Source organism: Salvelinus alpinus, chromosome 3 (genome assembly GCF_045679555.1).
Source record: "Salvelinus alpinus chromosome 3, SLU_Salpinus.1, whole genome shotgun sequence".
In the NCBI taxonomy this organism is placed as follows: domain Eukaryota; kingdom Metazoa; phylum Chordata; class Actinopteri; order Salmoniformes; family Salmonidae; genus Salvelinus; species Salvelinus alpinus.
Window position 1 is genome coordinate 70231356 of NC_092088.1, and position 18975 is coordinate 70250330.

At 41.3% G+C, this 18975-nt stretch overlaps 1 protein-coding gene and 1 long non-coding RNA gene across 2 annotated transcripts; both read left to right on the plus strand.

Moving 5' to 3' along the window:
• Positions 1–205: 205 nt before the first annotated feature.
• Positions 206–5691, plus strand: LOC139571227 (uncharacterized). Its single transcript, XR_011674258.1, has 4 exons — positions 206–337; positions 433–453; positions 749–915; positions 5027–5691. It is a non-coding gene; the product is annotated as an uncharacterized lncRNA (long non-coding RNA).
• Positions 5692–6166: 475 nt separating this feature from the next.
• On the plus strand, positions 6167–17577 carry LOC139571226 (galanin receptor 2a). The gene is made up of 2 exons (XM_071393878.1): positions 6167–6619; positions 16695–17577. Exons 1-2 carry the CDS (start codon positions 6273–6275, stop codon positions 17455–17457), a joined length of 1110 nt encoding a protein of 369 aa, XP_071249979.1. The 5' UTR covers positions 6167–6272; the 3' UTR covers positions 17458–17577.
• The last annotated feature ends 1398 nt before the right edge of the window (positions 17578–18975 follow it).

An 18975-nucleotide genomic window follows, 5' to 3' on the forward strand; every position in this document is an offset into this window, starting at 1 on the left:
CGCCACCTGTAATTTCTCCAAAATACAAAATAAATAAAAATGTTTTGAGCATTATTTTTTACCGGCTCTTTTTTTCATAGCTGCAGCCTGCATGCGCATCCAACGCCAATGACGTATATATATTGAAACAAAGAGATTGCATTGGTTGAAATCGGGAACGTCATCAATCGCGGGAATATTAGGAAGAAGAAAAAAATGGCAAATCACATTTGGAATCTTCAGCTGACGACAGAGCAACAGCTGGATGAAGCACTCGGTGCTCCCGAGTGGCACAGTGGTCTAAGGCACTACATCTCAGTGCTAGAGGTTTAGGCTTTGGCTGGGTTAGGCCTTCATTGTAAATAAGAATTTGTTCTTAACTGACATGCCTAGTTAAATAAAAAAATTAAGTGGTGTTGGAAGTTGTTGATATCCCTCTCTAATCCTCTGTAGGTGGGTGGTGTGCTTTGACAGGTGAGTGTTATTTGTTGTTAATTTACTTTAAGGCCTCCAGCTAAGAATTTAACTCTAGAAGAGATAACAAATAAATCAGATTGTAAAACAGCTTTTCTTTTGCAACATACTTTCTGAATGTGATACTACTAGCCAACTTAGAAAGGAAACAATATAGCTAGCTAGTTAATAGCTAAACTTCCAGCAGCCTTTTCTAGCCTAGGCCCATCTGTTTTCTAGCTAGCTAACTAAGTTTTGTCTAGCTAGCTAGAACCTTCCATACAAACAATTCTAGATCAAACTGATTGTCTTGCAGATGTAAAGAACTGGCTGTTGTGGCCTCCCAACTGGTCGACGCATTGGCCAACCTGAGTCACCTGGGCCTGTAGCTAACTGACTGGGCATTCCTAACTTACTGTTCATAACTCTGGTGACGTTGGGGCCTGGGTCGAGGTACAGAGGCCTCCTCAGCTGCTCCTTCAAGTAGGTGAACGCGCTTTCAACTCTCCCTGTCTCTGTTTTACTTGTTTGCTTTACTTGTTTGAAATCTTTTCTTCTCATTTTCTCCCTCTGTACCTTCAAGTTTATTTGTGTGATGTTTGTGTTCCAATGTATAGGATGTGTAGAGCTTGTATTTTGTAATGGTATGGTTGTCTGTCTCTCCCCCTCCATCCCTAATAGAAAATGTTTACTTCATAAACCTACCTCATCTGGTGATTTGACAACATGTGTTGTGGGAAACGGGTTATCTGTGAAGGATGACTTCCTTCTAGCATCCCACTCAGATTGTAGGCATACTCTACATGTATGACTTCTCCAAACCAACACTAGAGGGCAGCCAGCTACTACATAACCACAAAGTTGATGTGAGAAATTGAGAATCTTAGCATTGCATAGCCAAGCAGGTCTACTAATGTCTGAATTGACAAGCAATGTATTCTATTGCTAGAGTTCACTGGCACTGCCCTGGTTGAGCCTCTGGTCTGATCCCCGGCATAAGTGTGTGTTGCTTCCCAGGAATGCTTCAGAGAGAACACAGGGTACCTGGCACAGGTGAAATGGGGTCATCAAACAGATACTGCCTTGGGTGTATCTCAACAATCCACATCCTTGTATCGTTTCTCACATCTGCACTCATCCGATAAGACAGTATAGGTGAAAGTCATATGTAAACAGCCACCTAAGGGGACGTGCATTGACTAATCCTTGACAATAATGGTTTGCTGTCTGGCCCCATGTGTTTGTTGAACTGAAGTAGATAGGCAGGCATTAGGCTAGTACAAAATGTTTGCAATGTAGTGGTAATATTAATCATGCGCTTAATAGACAGTAGCTAAGAATATTTCTTTGCATGAAAACAAACTGATACTTGCCAGTAATGTAATTAAATCCTCCAAGACCTTCATTGACTCCCCATGAAGGAGAGGATAGACTTCAAGGTGATACTTCTCCCTTTCAAGGCCCTATGACACTGCGCCCTCCTACCTCTCACAGCCTCCCCAGCCCCACTGCCCTGACTGTTCAACTTTCAAACCAGACCAAATTGTTTCCAACTTGTTAAAGGAAAATTCCACCCCAAAACTATATTTTGGAATTTGTTTCATTAGTTCATTGTTGATATTCAGTCAGGCACCAGATTTCTATAACACATGATAAAATCTGCCATGTGTCAGCAACGTCTGAGCAGGGGAACACAACCAAGGTCAACAAGGCAGCATGATGCGTCGTTCAGAAACATGCATATCTCTTCCATAAAATGTTTGCGTTTTCAAACTAGTTTCCATTGGGAAACAGAATCCTACTCATTATTCCATATGATCAACCTACGTCACTTTTGTTTTGAGCCGACTTCTCCCCCGGTTCCAAAACAAATCACTTTTCATCTGGTAATTAAGGCACTACTGCACTATAAACCATGGAGTTTCAAACTGGGATCCGTGGAGGTACTGCAGGGGTCCGCGATTACTATTTTATTTAGCAAAACATTTTGGTGGAATTTTTGTTTGAATATCGCTAGCTATAACAGAATGCCATCGTGGATACCATTTTTATGTCTCTACGTCCAGTCTGAAGGAAGTTCAAAGTAGTTTCACAAGCCAATGCTAACTAGCATTACGGCAATGACTGGAAGTCTACAGGAACAGTATTATTATTTATTTATTTGTTTGGGGGAGGGGGGGGTAAATCAGTTTTAATATTGCAGATTGTGGCTTCTATCAATGTAATTGTCTGCATCATTTCCAATCCCCAAACATTTTGGGGGTAAATATACAGTGCCAGTCAAAAGTTTGGACACACCTACTCATTCAAGGCTTTATCTTTATTTGGACTATTTTCTACATTGTAGAATATGAGTGAAGACATCAAAATTATGAAATAACACATATGGAATCATGTAGTAACCAAAAAAGTGTTAAACAAATCAAAATATATGTTATATTTGAGATTCTTCAAAGTAGCCATACTTTGCCTTGATGACAGCTTTGCACACTCTTGGCATTCTCTCAACCAGCTCCATGAGGTAGTCACCTGGAATGCATTTCAAATAACAGGTGTGTCTTAAAGTTAATTTGTGGAATTTCTTTCCTTCTTAATGCTTTTGAGACAATCAGTTGTGTTGTGACAAGGTAAGGGTTGTATACAGAAGATAGTCCTATTTGGTTAAAGACCAAGTCCATATTATGGCAAGAACAGCTCAAATAAGTCAAAAGAAACGACAGTGCATCATTTCTTTAAGACATGAAGGTCAGTCAATCTGGAAAAATTCAAGAACTTTTAATGTTTCTTCAAGTGCAGTCGCAAAAACCATCAAGCGCTATGATGAAACTGCCTCTCATGAGGACAGCCACAGGAAAGGAAGACACAGAGTTACCTCTGCTGCAGAGGGTAAGTTCATTAGAGTTACCAACCTCAGAAATTGCAGCCCAAATAAATGCTTCACAGACTTCAAGTAACAGACACATGTCAACATCAACTGTTCAGAGGAGACTGTGTGAATGAGGCCGGTGGAAATCTGTCCTTTGGTCTGATGAGTCCAAATTTGAGATTTTTGGTTCAAACCACTGTGTTTTTGTGAGACGCAGAGTAAGTGAACGGATGATCTCCACATGTGTGGTTCCCACAGTGAAGCATGGAGGAGGAGGTGTGATTGTGTGGGGGTGCGTTGCTGGTGACACTGTCGGTAAGAGAACATTAACTACCCCTACACTCTGTATTTTCCGCTGGCTGCCCTACCACAGATAGCACTGAGCTAGCCTGAAACAGCAGCATTTTGGATCTACCTTACTCAAGAAAGCAAAGAGGAGACCATGTTTGTATGTGGCTTTAATAACTCAATGATTATTTTTTACATTGTTTGCAAACTGATATGTGACACGTATTAATGGCAATATAACATGGCAAAAATTTTGCTAAACAGGAGGGGTTCAAAACAGTTGGGGCTCTGCCCTTAATGACGGGTCGCCACTGCTAATGATGTGGTCCTCTGATCAAACATTACAACAAAATAAATGTGCATGTGCCCTGAATCCCCAGTTTGGGGAATTTTATTCTCCCTGACCTAGGGATGTGAATGTGGCTTGATTGTTAGTTCTCAATGATGGTATTATTAAAAAAATATATATAGTTCAATATCTTTCCTGCATGCTTTCTATCTGGTTTTAGTCATTTAAGGCATGGTTTCCCAAAGTCAGTCCTGGGGACACAAATAATAAAAGCTTGATGATGAGCCACCCTTTGCCTTGATGACAGCTTTGTACACTCCTGGCATTTTCTCAACCAGGTTCACCTGGAATGCTTTTACAACAGTCTTGAAGGAGTTCCCACATATGCTTTTCCTTCACTCTGCGGTCCAACTCATCCCAAACCATCTCAATTGAGTTGATGTCGGGTGATTGTGGAGGCCAGGTCATCTGATGCAGCACTCCATCACTCTCCTTGGTCAAATAGCCCTTACTCATCCTGGAGATGTGTTTTAGGTCATTGTCCTGTTGAAAAACAAATGATAGTCCCACTGAGCACAAGCCAGATGGGATGGCAGTGGTTAGAGCATTGGGCTAGTAACCGAAAGGTTGCAAGTTCGAATCCCCGAGCTGACAAGGCACTAATCTGTTGTTCTGCCCCTGAACAAGGCAGTTAACCCACTGTTCCTAGGCTGTCATTGAAAATAAGAATTTGTTCTTAACTGACGTGCCTAGTTAAATAAAGGTTAAAAAAATAATAATAATGGTGTATTGCTGCAGAATGCTGTGGTAACTATGCTGGTTAAGTGTTTCTTGAATTCTAAATAAATCACTGACAGTGTCACCAGCAAAGCACCCTCACACCACCACCTTCTTCTCCATGCTTCATGATGGGAACCACACATGGGGAGATCATCTGTTCACCTACTCTGCGTCTCACAAATACACGGCGCTTTGAACCAAAAATCCCAAATTTGGACTCATCAGACCAAAGGACAGATTTCCACCTGTCTAATGTCCATTGCTTGTGCTCTTATCCAGAGTGACTTACAGGTAGTGCATTCATCTTAAGGTAGCTGGGTGAGACGACCACCAGTTTTAATATTAAAGTGGAATAATGTTGTCTTCCTCAGATTCTCCTTGGTACATACCCAGATGAATACTTTGATGAGGCAGCCCCCAAGCAGATGATGAAGTACTTGCAGGAAGTTGTCCTTCCTCAGCCAGTCAATCATGGAGAGGAATACCAAGCTTACACTGCCCTGTAACTACCTGAACCCTGCTGAGATGGAGAATAGTGTGACCATATGAGTTCTACGGTTCCACAGAGAATGTTTATCACAATGTACCCGTGTTGCAGCCAGAGCTATGCAATTAATAATAGTAGTAATAATAATAGTAATAATAATAATAGTAAATAATAATAATAGTAGTAGTTGTAATAATAGCAATAATGACCTTTTTGGAGAGATAAGGAATCTAAATTGACACAATTTTGCCATCTTGCCATGGCTTCAGTAATACCAATGACCATGTTTTCTTGCCCTTCCTCTCATGCTGAAATGAAGGAGAGAAGTAGAAGGTTCTCAACCAAAGTGATACGAGGTGCAACCAAAAACTTATATGACCGTTTTTTATGACACACACTTCTGCAAATGTTTGTCTGATTCAATGACCACAATAAGCAGTGTCTATCCTCAGTAATTGTTTTATTAAATGTATGTAAAGTTGTCTCTGGTTGGAGCAGCATTAAATATGTATTTTAATGGAAAATAAATTCAATAAAGCAATCAATGAAGCTTTATTGTTATGAGAAAATAAGAAACACCAGACAACATCCACAGGAAGAGCTGGATGAAAACAAGAAAGGCATATGGCTCTGGTAAAAAGTAATGGACTATATAGTGAATAAGGCCCCATTTGGGAAACAGGCATAAATCTACATCCTTTTGATAGTAACCCCATAATGTACTGTACATGGGCAGATAAAAAAAAAGATATACTCTAGGAATTATACAGAAGATGGGAGGGATGTGAATGTGGCTTGATATTGATAATACACAGGAGTGAAAATGCAAGATGGTGAAAAGAGATGTTATCGTAGGTGGTGTGTGGCAGAGAGAGAAAGAGAAAGGACACCCCTCCTAGCCTAGCCAGAGACAGAAAACACTATCCCCCTTTTGTCAGAGATAGGAGGACTAGACTAGACAGATGCTTAAACTTTCCACCTCTTTGAACAACCAAGTATTTCTCGATGCTTAGAACATGTGCGCGTTACGCAGCATCTGAAAATGAACAATGCATTTATGAGATTCACTAAATAAAGGATTTAAAATACCGAAACGTCAGATTTATGAAGAAGTTTAGTAAAAAGTAACAATGAATAACTCTGTGCAGAACCAAACTGGTGCGAACTGGAGAACGGAATCAGTTATCATTTCTCTGGTCTTCTCGCTCATCTTCTTCGTCGGTACCTTGGGGAACGGATTGGTACTCACTGTCCTCCTCTGGAACGGACAGATGAACACCAAAACAACAAACCTATTTATTCTGAACCTCGGCGTGGCAGACCTGTGCTTTATAGTGTTCTGCGTACCTTTTCAAGCCACTATCTACACTATGGATGAATGGGTATTTGGACCGTTCTTGTGCAAAGTCGTACACTTTATCATCTACCTTACCATGTATGCCAGCATCTTTACGCTCACCGCTGTGTCGTTGGACAGGTGCGTTTCACTTACCGTTAACAACAGTTTTTTATATATATAAGTTGAAATGGGTCGTATGTTGTGAAAGATAACATTTTAAGTAGTTTAATGATTTTATTGTTATATTGTCAACATATATTTTTGCTGAAAAATACTTATTCATTGCAGAAGATCAGTCTTGTTACCCCATTTATATACAGTACTGTAATGGTATGAAGATGGTCTATAGGCAAATAGCCTACAGAGGGAAAGTGAGAAAGGGTGCATGATAGTCATTCTTGATTATTTTGTTCAGTGACACTCTCTGACCAATTAAAACATTTGAAAGAACACTCTCTGAGTTCCTTAAAAATATGAAAAAAAATGGTGTCTCCACACAGCCAAAGATTATATTGACAAGCTGGTCGAGGGACCGCTCTAACGATGGAAATACATGTCCATAAAAAGATGGAAGGCAGACGAGAGGATGCGAGATCGGGTGGGAACATTGTAGCCAATGAGCGGGCAGATATGCGTGTGAGCAACAGGCACAACTCCGATATAACATATACAAGTTGCCGAAATGCAACGTCTTCCACTTAGTCAAAAGTTTGGAAACACCGACTCATTCAAGGGTTTTTCTTTATTTTTACTATTTTCTACATTGTAGAATTATAGTGAAGACATCAAAACTATGAAATAACACATATGGAATCATGTTGTGACCAAAAAAGTGTTCAACAAATCAAAATACACTACCGTTCAAAAGCTTGGGGTCACTTAGAACTGTCCATGTTTTTAAAAGAAAAGCAAATGTTTTGTCCATACATCAAATTGGACAGAAATACAGTGTAGACATTGTTAATGTTGTAAATGACTATTGTAGCTGGAAACGGCTGTTTTTTATTGAATATCTATATAGGTGCGCAGAGGCCCATTATCAGCAACCATCACTCCTGTGTTCCAATGGCACGTTGTGTTAGCACATCCAAGTTTATCATTTTAAAAGGCTAATTGATCATTAGAAACCCCTTTTGCAATTATGTTAGCACAGCTGAAAACTGTTTTCCTGATTAAAGAAGCAATAAAACTGGCCTTCTTTAGACTAGTTGAGTATCTGGAGCATCAGCATTTGTGGGTTCAAATACAGGCTCAAAATGGCTAAAAACAAAGAACTCTCTTCTGAAACTCGTCAGTCTATTCTTGTTCGGAGAAATGAAAGCTATTACGTGCCAGAAATTGCCAAGAAACTGAAGATCTCGTACAACTCTGTGTACTACTCCTTTCACAGAACTAACACATTGTGCCATTGGAACACAGGAGTGATAATTGCTGATAATGGGCCTGTGTACGCCTATGTAGATATTCCATTAAAAAATAGCCATTACCAGCTACAATAGTCATTTACAACATTATCAATGTCTACACTGTATTTCTGATCAATTTGATGTTATTTTAAAAGACAAAAAATTGGTTTTTCTTTCAAAAACAAGGACATTTCTAAGTGACCCTAAACATTTGAACGGTAGTATATATTTTATATTCTAGATTCTTCAAAGTAGCCCTCTTTGCCTTGATGACAGCTTTGCAAAAACTTTGCATTCTCTCAACCAGCTTAACCTGGAATGCTTTTCCAACAGTGTTGAAGGAGTTCTCACATATGCTGAGCACTTGTTGGCTGCTTTTCCTTCACTATGCGGTCCAACTCATCCCAAACCATGGGTTGAGGTCGGGTGATTGTGGAGGCCAAGTCATCTGATGCAGCACTCCATCAAATAGTCCTTACACAGCCTGGAGATGTTATTGTCCTGTTGAAAAATAAATGATAGTCCCACTAAGCGCAAAACAGATGGGATGGCGTATTGCTGCAGAATGCTGTGGTAGTTATGCTGTTAAGTGTGCCTTGAATTCTAAGTATATCACTGACAATGTCACCAGAAAAGCACCCCCACACCACAAAACCTCCTCCTCCATGCTTCACGGTGGGAACCACACATGGGGAGATCATCCGTTCACCTACTCTGCGTCTCATAAAGACACGGCGGTTTGAACCAAAAATCTAAAATTTGGACTCAGATTTACACCTGTCTAATGTCTATTGCTTGTGTTTCTTGGCCCAGCAAGTCTCTTCTTATTATTGGTGTCCTTTAGTAGTGGTTTCTTTGCAGCAATTCAACCATGAAGGCCTGATTCATGCAGTCCCCTCTGAACAGTTGATGTTGAGAGGTGTCTGTTACTTTAACTTTGTGAAGCATTTATTTGGGCTGCAATTTCTGAGGCTTGTAACTCTAAGTAACTTATCCTCTGTATCAGAGGTAACTCTGGGTCTTCCTTTCCTGTGGTGGTCCTCATGAGAGACAGTTTCATCATAGAGCTTGATGGTTTTTGCGACTGCACTTGAAGAATCTTTCAAAGTTCTTAATGTTCCGTATTGCCTGACCTTCATGTCTCTTAAGGATCTGACCCTTTTTTTTGCCTAAATGTCATACCCAAATCGAACTGCCTGTTGCTCAGGACTTGAAGCAAGGATATGCATATTCTGATACCATTTGAAAGGAAACACTTTGAAGTTTGTGGAATTAATGTGAAATTAATGAGAATATAAAACATTAGGTCTGGTAAAAGATATACAAACAAAAAAAACTGTTCCATCAGCTTTGAAATGCAAGAGAAAGGCCATAATAAAATATTGCAGTTTAGGCGCAATTTAGATTTTGGCCACTAGGTGACAGAGGTGTCTGTGCAAAGTTTCAGATTGATCCAGTGAAGCATTGCAATACTAGACAATATTTTTTATCAAGTCCGCCCAAATGTGCCGAATTGGTCAATTGATACATTTCAAGTACATAACTATAGAGAACATATACAAATTATATGGTAATACAATATTTAAGTTTACAGACTCCCAGGAATGTCATAAATGATGGATCATTAGCTTATAGACTAACTTTCACACATCTAGATGGCGGGGTGGGTGTGGAGCCAGAGACAGCAGGGGTTCAAACTGTAGAACCCAGTTCCTACATTTGAATATTAAGATGGATTTTATCAAACAAACTATGCTACATTTTATCTCTGGGACCCTCAGGATAACAAATCAGAGCAAGATTACTGAATGTAAGTACATTATTTCACTTCAGAGGTGAATGTATCAAACCAGTTGCCGTGAGTTTTTTGTTGTTGTCCACTCCTCAAACAATAGCATGGTATGTTTTCCCTGTAATAGCTACTGTAAATTGGACAGTGCAGTTAGATTAACAATAATGTCATCTTTCTGCCTGTATAAGACATGTCTATGTCCTGGAAAGTTTGCAGTTACTTACAACGTCATGCTAATTACATTAGCGCACGTTAGCTCAACCATCCCGGTATAGGGACACCGATCCCGTAGAGGTTTTAAGTAATGATGGACTGTAATTTCCCTTAGCGTATTTGAGCTGTTCTTGCCATAATATGGACTTGGTCTTTAACCAAATAGGGCTATCTTCTGTATACAACCCTTACCTTGTCACTACACAACTGATTGGCTGAAATGCATTAAGAAGGAATGAAATTCCACAAATGAACTTTTAAGTGAACACATTTTAATTTAAATGCATTTCAGGTGACTACCTCATGAAGCTGGTTGAGAGAATGCCAAGAGTGTGCAAAGCTGTCATCAAGGCAAAGCATGGCTACTTTGAAGAATCTCAAATATAAAATATATTTTGATTTGTTTAACACTTTTTTGGTTACTACATGATTCCATGTGTTATTTCATAGTTTTGATGTCTTCACTCATATTCTACAATGTAGAAAATATTGAAAATAAAGAAAAACCCTTGAATAAGTAAGTGTATCCAAACTTTTGACTGGTACTGTATATCACTGCATTCGTTACAACCTGACCATTAGGACACTTCAAGTACCAGCTGTTCTGGATGGCTGTGTGATAACGCTCTCGGTAGCTGATGTGAGCAAGACCTTTAAACAGGTCAACGTTCACAAAGCCGCGGGGCCAGACGGATTACCAGGACGTGTACTCAAAGAATGCGCGGACCAACTGGCAAGTGTCTTCACTGACATTTTCAATCTCTCCCTGACCAAGTCTGTAATACCTACATGTTTCAAGCAGACCACCAAGGAAGCGAAGGTAACCTACATAAATTATTATCGCCCCGTAGCACTCATGTCGGTAGCCATGAAGTGCTTTGAAAGGCTGGTCATGGCTCACATCAACAGCATCCTCCCGGATACCCTAGATCCACACTGCCCTTTCCCACCTGGACAAAAGGAACACCTATGAAAGAATGCTGTTCAACAAACACCATAGTGCCCACATAGCTCATCTTTAAGCAAAGGACCCTGGGACTAAACACCTCCCTCTGCAACTGGATCCTGGACTTATTGATGGGCCGCCCCCAGGTGGTAACGGTAAGCAACAACATGTCTGCTACGCTGATCCTCAACACTGGGGCCCCTCAGGCGTGTGTGCTTAGTCCCCTCCTGTACTCCCTGTTCACCCACGACTGCATGGCCAAACACGACTCCAACACCATCAGTAAGTTTGATGATGACACAACAGTGATATGCCTGATCACTGACAACGATGAGACAGCCTATAGGGAGGAGGTCAGAGACCTGGCAGTGTGGTGCCAGGACAACAACCTCTCCCTCAATGTGAGCAAGACAAAGGAGCTGATGGTGGACTACAGGAAAAGACGGGCCAAACAAGCCCCCATTAACATCGACGGGGCTGTAGTGGAGCAGGTCGATAGAGGTTGAGATCTTCAAGATTGTTGGTGTCCACATCACCAACAAACTATCATAGTCAAAACACACCAGACAGTAGTGAAGAGGGCATGACAAAACCTTTTCCCCCTCAGGAGACTGAAAAGATGTGGCATGGGTCCCCAGTTTCTCAAAAAGTTGTACAGCTGCACCATCGAGAGCATCCTGACCAGTTGCATCACCACCTGGTATGGTAACTGCTCGTTATCTGACCGAGAGGCGCTACAGAGGGTAGTGTGTACGGCCCAGTACATCACTTGGGCCAGGCATCCTGCCATCCAGGACCTATATACTAGTCGGTGTCAGAGGAAAGCCCCAAAAAATGTCAGACTCCGGTCACCCAAGTCACATACTGTTTTCTCTGCTACCGCACGGCAAGCGGTACCGGATCGCCCAAGTCTAGGACCAAAAGGTTCCAGCTTCTACCCCCAAGCCATAAGACTGCTGAACAATTAATAAAATGGCCACCATATTATTTACATTGACACCACCTCCATTTGTTTTTTACACTGCTGCTACTTGCTGTTTATTATCTATGCACAGTCACGTCACCCCTACCTACATGTAAAAATTACCTCGACTAACCTGTACCCCTGCACATTGACTCGCATCCGGTACCCCCTGTATATAGAGACTCATTAGTGTTATTTTATTCTGTTACTTTTTATTGTTTTTTACTTTAGTTTATTTGGTAAATATTTTCTTAACTCTTTCTTGAACTGCGCTGTTGGTTAAGGGCTTGTAAATAAGCATTTCGCGGTAAGGTCTACACATGTATTCGGCGCAGGTGACAAATAAAGTTTTGATTTGATAAGCCTCAAATCAGCAATTTTTTTGTTGACCAAATTCGATAGTCTCTCGTTGATCTCCATACAAAAATACCTCACTTCGTGGTCTTGTTTTTGTGGACAGACTTAGGGCAGAGTAAACCCTCTCGCTTCATTTCATCCTCTCTAATACAGTCTAACGTCAGTGTTTAGGGTACAATCAGGGCAGGGCAAAGACCTTCTGAGGGGCAGGTGCTCAAAGTGAAAGGAAATAGGGATTATAAAGGGCATTGTGTGACATCACAAAATCTCAAATTTGAATACACATCTTATTAACATCTTATTTTTATTGGGGTGGCCGGTAGCCTAGTGGTTACAGCATTGGGACAGTAACCAAAAGGTTGCTAGATTGAATCCCTGAGCTGACAAGGTAAACATCTGTTGTTCTGCCCCTGAACAAGGCAGTTAACCCACTGTTCCTAGGCTGTCATTGAAAATAAGAATTTGTTCTTAACTGACTTGCCTAGTTAAATAAAAGTTAAAAAAAAAATGTCTTACCTAATTAAAATATATACCACAGAAGTCGTGTTCAGAGGAGTGTGGTTTACATAACTAGGTAGTGTCAAAATTTTACTGCAGCGTGTCAGCAAATATAATTTGAGATTTAAGGCAAAGATACTTATAGGTTTCCGATTTCATTTGTGTCTGGTGCTAGCTAGTAATTGGGCGGATTCAATTATGCTGACCCGCCTGTTAATGTGATCTGGTGATAACGGGGAGGGAGGAGCATGAGTGCCCTTCTCAAATCACGACAGTAATCTACACAGAGTCATTTTTGTCAACGGGGTGCATTGTTCAGAAACATACATCTCTTTTCCATAAAATCTATTTTTAAATGTTCCCACTTGTTTTAATTGGGATGGCAGATAAAGCTCTAACGCAATCACTGTTGCATGTGAAAACACAGAATCCTACTCATTACTCCACATGCTCCTTTTTTATTTAACTAGGCAAGTCAGTGCAGACCAAATTGCTATTTTACAATGACGGCCTACCCTGGCCAAACCCTCCCCAAACCCGGACAACACTGGGCATATTGTGCGCCACCCTATGGGACTCCTGATCACAGCCAGTTGTCATACAGCCCAGGGTCAAGCACTGAGATGCGAGATGCAGTGCTGTAGACTGCTGTGCCACTCAGGAGCCCTCCTATGTCACTTTGCTTTGAGCTGACTTTGCGTGGGCTTCGAAAGGGGCACCTGGATCACGCTCGGGAGGCAGCCCGGACCCAAAAGGAATGCAATCAACTTTCACCTGGTGCACAACACGCCGACACAGGCGCCCGAGCAAAATTAATCGAACCCCCTCACTGGCTAGCTAGGTCTTCGGCCAGCATGGAACAAAATGGGAGGAAGGCTTGCCCGAAACTCTTACGCAGTTGTCAAGTCATTACATCAAGAGACATGCCAAAACAGAAAATTGACACAGATTTCTTGACTTCATTGATAGTCATGATACTATATATGAACATTATCAGACAGTCAATATACTATATATTCAATCAAAAGTTTAAGCGGAAATTGTCCAAAGTGAACTAGCTTGTCAGTGCTGACAGTTCCATTTGGGCTAGTTAGCAAAATTATACAGCCAACATTTTGTCTATATAATGCTGTTAACCAAACAGTTGGATAAGCAAATCATTTTTGAAACCATGATGTAATGTATGACAGGATTGGATGTTGCATGCATATCAATGTTGTTTGAGTTGCTTTGTGTATCAGTGTAACAGTATTTCTTCCGTCCCTCTCCTCACCCCTCTGCACACATAGACAACAGCCACCCTCGAAGCATCGTTACCCATCGCTCGTCAAAAGCAGCAGCCCTTGCAGAGCAAGGAGAACAACTACTTCAAGGTCTCAGAGCGAGTGACGTCACCGATTGAAACGCTATTAGCGCGCACCCCGCTAACTAGCTAGCCATTTCACATCGGTTACATCCGCAAATTTGCTTGAGATAATATCACTGCAACACTGCTCACTGAGTCCATGGTGCTTGACATAGGCATTTTCAAAGAACCTTCAGTCAAAGTCCGCTCCCCACCCACTTATCCTACTAGCTCCCCGCCCACGTAGTCTGCCTTTTTAAACTTCCTGGTAGTTTGACATGAGAGAAAAACTGCACTTCTTCTCAAATTTTTGGCATTTTTATTGTGAAAGAATATTATGGGAGATGTTTAAGTCACGCAAAAGGCTATTTTATATGGGAATCAGAATGACTGTTTGGGACCTTTAAAATATGTTTCTTTCCATTTGTCAAATGGCAGATGCACAGAGCAGAATTTGGCTGCTGGAATTCATTTGTGTGTGGACGAACCTGCACAGGTAGCCTACATGAGCCTTTGATTGTTTGGCAATCAGATGAAAACATCATGACTGGTTGTTTTTATGCCACATTAAAAGGTAATACATTTTTCTTAAGTTATTTGACAAATGTGTTCTACTAGGCCCACACATCTTATGAAATGAAAAGGGATTCTATATGTAATTCTATGATGAGGCCCATAGTGCACACAAGCACACAAAAAAACAGTGGTTCTCAATAGTAACAAATAGGGGTTATTTGGCTTGTAACCATAGCAGAACCCTTTTTGTTGCTATATAGAACCCTTTTTTGAAGGTTCACAAATAACCATGCACATAATGTTTTAAATGGAACCTGTATGGTGCTATAAAGAACCATTTTCTAAGGTTTGCCTCATGCAACTCGACACATCCCCTTCGCATAGAGTTGATCAGGCTGTTGATTGTGGCCTGTGGAATGTTGTCCCACTCTTCAATGGCTATGTGAAGTCGATCCAGAGCATCCCAAGCAAGCTTATTGGCTGAAATGTCTGGTGAGTATGCAGGCCATGGAAGAATGGGACATTTTCAGCTTCCAGGAATTGTGTACAGATCCTTGCAACATAGGTCCGTGCATTATCATGCTGAAACATGAGGTGATGGCGGCGGATGAATGGCACGACAACGGGCCTCAGGATCTCGTCATGGTATCTCTGTGCACTGAAATTGCCATCGATAAAATGCAATTGTGTACGTTGTCCGTAGCTTATGCCTCCCAACATTGACATCAGAAAACCACTTGGCCACACAACGGCAAACGTCTGCCCGGTACTGTTGAAACCGGGATTAATTCGTGAAGAGCACACTTCTCCAGCGTGCAAGCAGAAATTGCAAGTGATAATTTGCCCACTGAAGTCCGTTACAACGTCGGATTGCAGTCAGGTCAAGACCCTGGGGAGGATGACAAACACACAGATGAGCATCCGTGAGACGGTTTCTGACAGTTTGTGCATAAATTCTTCAGTTGTGCAATCCCACATTTTCATCAGCTGTCCGGGTGGCTGGTCTCAGATGATCTCGCAAGTGAAGAAGCCGAATGTTGAGGTCCTGGGCTGGAGTGGTTACACGTGGTCTGCGGTTGTGAGGCCGGTTGGACGTAGTGTCAAATTCTCTAAAATGATGTTGGGAGGTGGCTTTTGGTAGAGAAATTAACATTAAATTCTCTGGCAAAAGCTCTGGTGGACATTCCTGTAGTCAGCATGCCTATTGCACGCTCCCTCAAAACTTGAGACATCTGTGACATTGTGTTGTGTGACAAAACTGCATATATTAAAGTCGCCTTTTATTGTCCAGAGCACAGGGTGTTCCAGTGTAATGATCACACTGTTTAATCAGATTCTTGATATGCCGCACCTGTCAGGTGGATGGATTATCTTGGCAAAGGAGAAATGCTCACTAACAAAGATGTAAACAAATTTGTTCATAAAGTTTGAGAGAAATAAGCCTAATGCGCATCTGAAAAATTTGAGGGATCTTTTATTTCAGCTCATGAAACATGGGACAACACATTGCATTTATATTTTTTATTTAGTATAATTATATAACACAACACATTAAAGAAACTAGAATAACATTCTCACTCACGGTTGCACAAAAAGACCTGGGTGCAAACCATGCCCCAAAATATTGTAATGCACCGCCCCTACATTTGAAAGATCACTAAAAGAGCAAAGAACCCTTTTGAGAACTTGAAATAATTATTGAAGCGCTCAAATGGTTCTTTGAGTTCTTATGGTTCTAGATAGAACAATCATCCTTCCCTAAGAAGCCTTGAGGAAACCTAATTTTTTTGTGTGTAGGAGGTCCCGTAATGGAAATAAATTACATCTACTTTCAACCCTGCTTATAACATTTCTACAGCTAGGCGCCGGTAGTTTCTGCTTGTGCAACAGCAGGAAGACGACTGCAGTGCACGCTCGCATGGGGGCAGAGTAGCGGGGAGAGGTGATTTTCCAAGATTCAAAAATTTGAAATTAGCAAATTTGATGGACAATTCTTTACCGGACAGGATAAAAAATAAAAAATAAAATGAAAATGTATTCATAAGAAAATGCTACCAATCTGACAGGGCACTTTTTTCTCATAGGAGGACATACCTGGGTATTATATTATGTATCACTAAATCCTGTCTGTCCAACTATCTGAGTCCACCTCTTCTTCCTATTGTTGACCCCGAAGGTATCTGGCCATCCGCTACCCTCTCCGTTCCAGGGAGATGAGGACCCATCGTAACGCCCTGACGTCCATCTGTGTGGTGTGGGGTTTGTCCCTGGTCTTCTCTGGCCCGTACCTGAGCTACTACCGACAGATGGACCTGGACGGCACCGTGGTTTGCATCCCCGCCTGGCAGTTCCAGGACAGGCGCCTTATGGACGTCTGCACCTTCTTCTTCGGCTACCTCATCCCTGTCCTCACCCTCAGCCTGACCTACGCCAGAACCATCCGCTACCTGTGGACCACAGTGGACCCCATGAAGGACATGTCTGAGTCCAGGAGAGCAAAGAGGAAAGTCACCAAGATGATTATTATCGTAGCGGTGCTCTTCTGCCTCTGCTGGCTTCCCCATCACCTGGTTATACTGTGTATGTGGTTTGGTCACTTTCCGCTAAACCACACCACCTATATACTCCGTATTCTCTCTCACCTGGTGGCCTATGCTAACTCCTGCCTCAACCCTATAGTGTATGCCCTGGTGTCCAAACACTTCCGGAAGGGATTCCGGAAGGTGTTTGACTGTGTGTTGAGTAAGAGGGTGGTGAACCGGGTGCATGTGTTTCAGGCGGCGCATGTGGTCAGCACAGTGGAGGTGGGGTCCAGTGAGACGTCCAATCAGAGCCTGGGGTCACAGCGAGGAGATAGTGCCGGACTAACCACATCTGGGGCCCTGGGCAAGAAGAATTTGGAGGCCCCGCTCATGGCAGTGGAGAGATTTTCTTTTTAAGCTAACTTCCTGCAATTCCAACCTGGACTCAGGGGTAGACATAACATAGTAAATCGGTCTCCCTCAATATAGCATGATATGTTAAGTTTCGTATGGAATGTATTAATTTGTGGATCTCCATCACCCATTTTGTATGATATATTACAAATTGCAATTCGTATGATATTTCACAAATGTAAAAATAAATGTGGCTAATGTTAGCTAGGTGACTAGTTGGCTAATTTAAGCTAGGTTAGGGGTTAGGGGTTATGGTTAGGGGAAGTGTTAGCTAACGTACTAAGTAGTTGCAAATTAATAAATAGTTGCCCATGATGTGAACATTTGCATTGCTAGATGTTTGTGTTATATCCCCACCCATCACCCCGACCAACTTCCCACCTTTTGTTTTTAGCTTAGTAACCTTATGTCTTATGTAACTATACCAAACGTAACATATCATACTAATCAGAGTGTCACAGATTTACTTTTACTATGTTATGTCTAGTCTTTGAGGCCATGCTAACAATTCTAAACATTTTGCCATAGGGCAGAGAGAAAAAGATGCTGTTTATAGAAAATTTCTTGCATTTCTACACTTTTTGCCATGCGGCGGAGGGAAAATGTTGCCGTTTTAAATTAGATTTCCTACTATTCCACAAATTTTGCCATGGGGCTGAGAGATGATTTTTGAGTTTTAAAGCATATTTCTTCCTATTCTATACAGTACATTTTGTCATTGGGCTGAGAGAAAATGTTCCCGATTTAAAGCTAATTTCTCTTACACCTTATGTTATCTGATCAGGGCAGGCTCTAGCCTTTTGGGGGCCCTAAGTAAGTTTTGATTGGGGAATAATAATAATAATAATAATAATAATAAATAAGAGACTGTCCATGAAACAAACTGTCAGTGAACAGTCACCTGCTGAGGATGATGCTACTGAACCACAAAATGTTTGCAATACTAAATTCAACATGTAAATACTTAAGGGACAGTTCAAAATTTACAAACATTTTCACCTTGTACTGTAAAATTGCACACCCTCCTCCCTCATAGAATTAACTTAAAACAATGTTTACGACCACACCATGAATAACAATACATGGATATCGACTTTTCCACTTTAGTGTGCTTGATGCCATCCAGAGCTGCGGGCCAAAAGATTGAGGGTTTGCTGTCCACCATGGATGAGCTAACTCTCCCTGCCTGTTTCAATAGAACTGCACTATGATCAAAGCTGGCTGCAGACAATTATCAGCTAGGTGGAAATCAGATTTTACATTTTGATGCTATATTCATAATTATATAAAATATATGCAACTAATTTTCCATCAACAGGTTTCTATGCCACTGTCTGCACAGTTTGGATGCTGGAAAAATATTTTGGTGAACATGCGCAGGTAGACTACAGGAGACTTTTGAAGTAGCCTAATCAGATTAAAACATTGTGACTGGTTGTGTTTATGCCACACATAAAATTACATACATTTTAGAAGTTAAATAACAAATATTTTGTCTATATTGAAGCATTAGGTGCACAA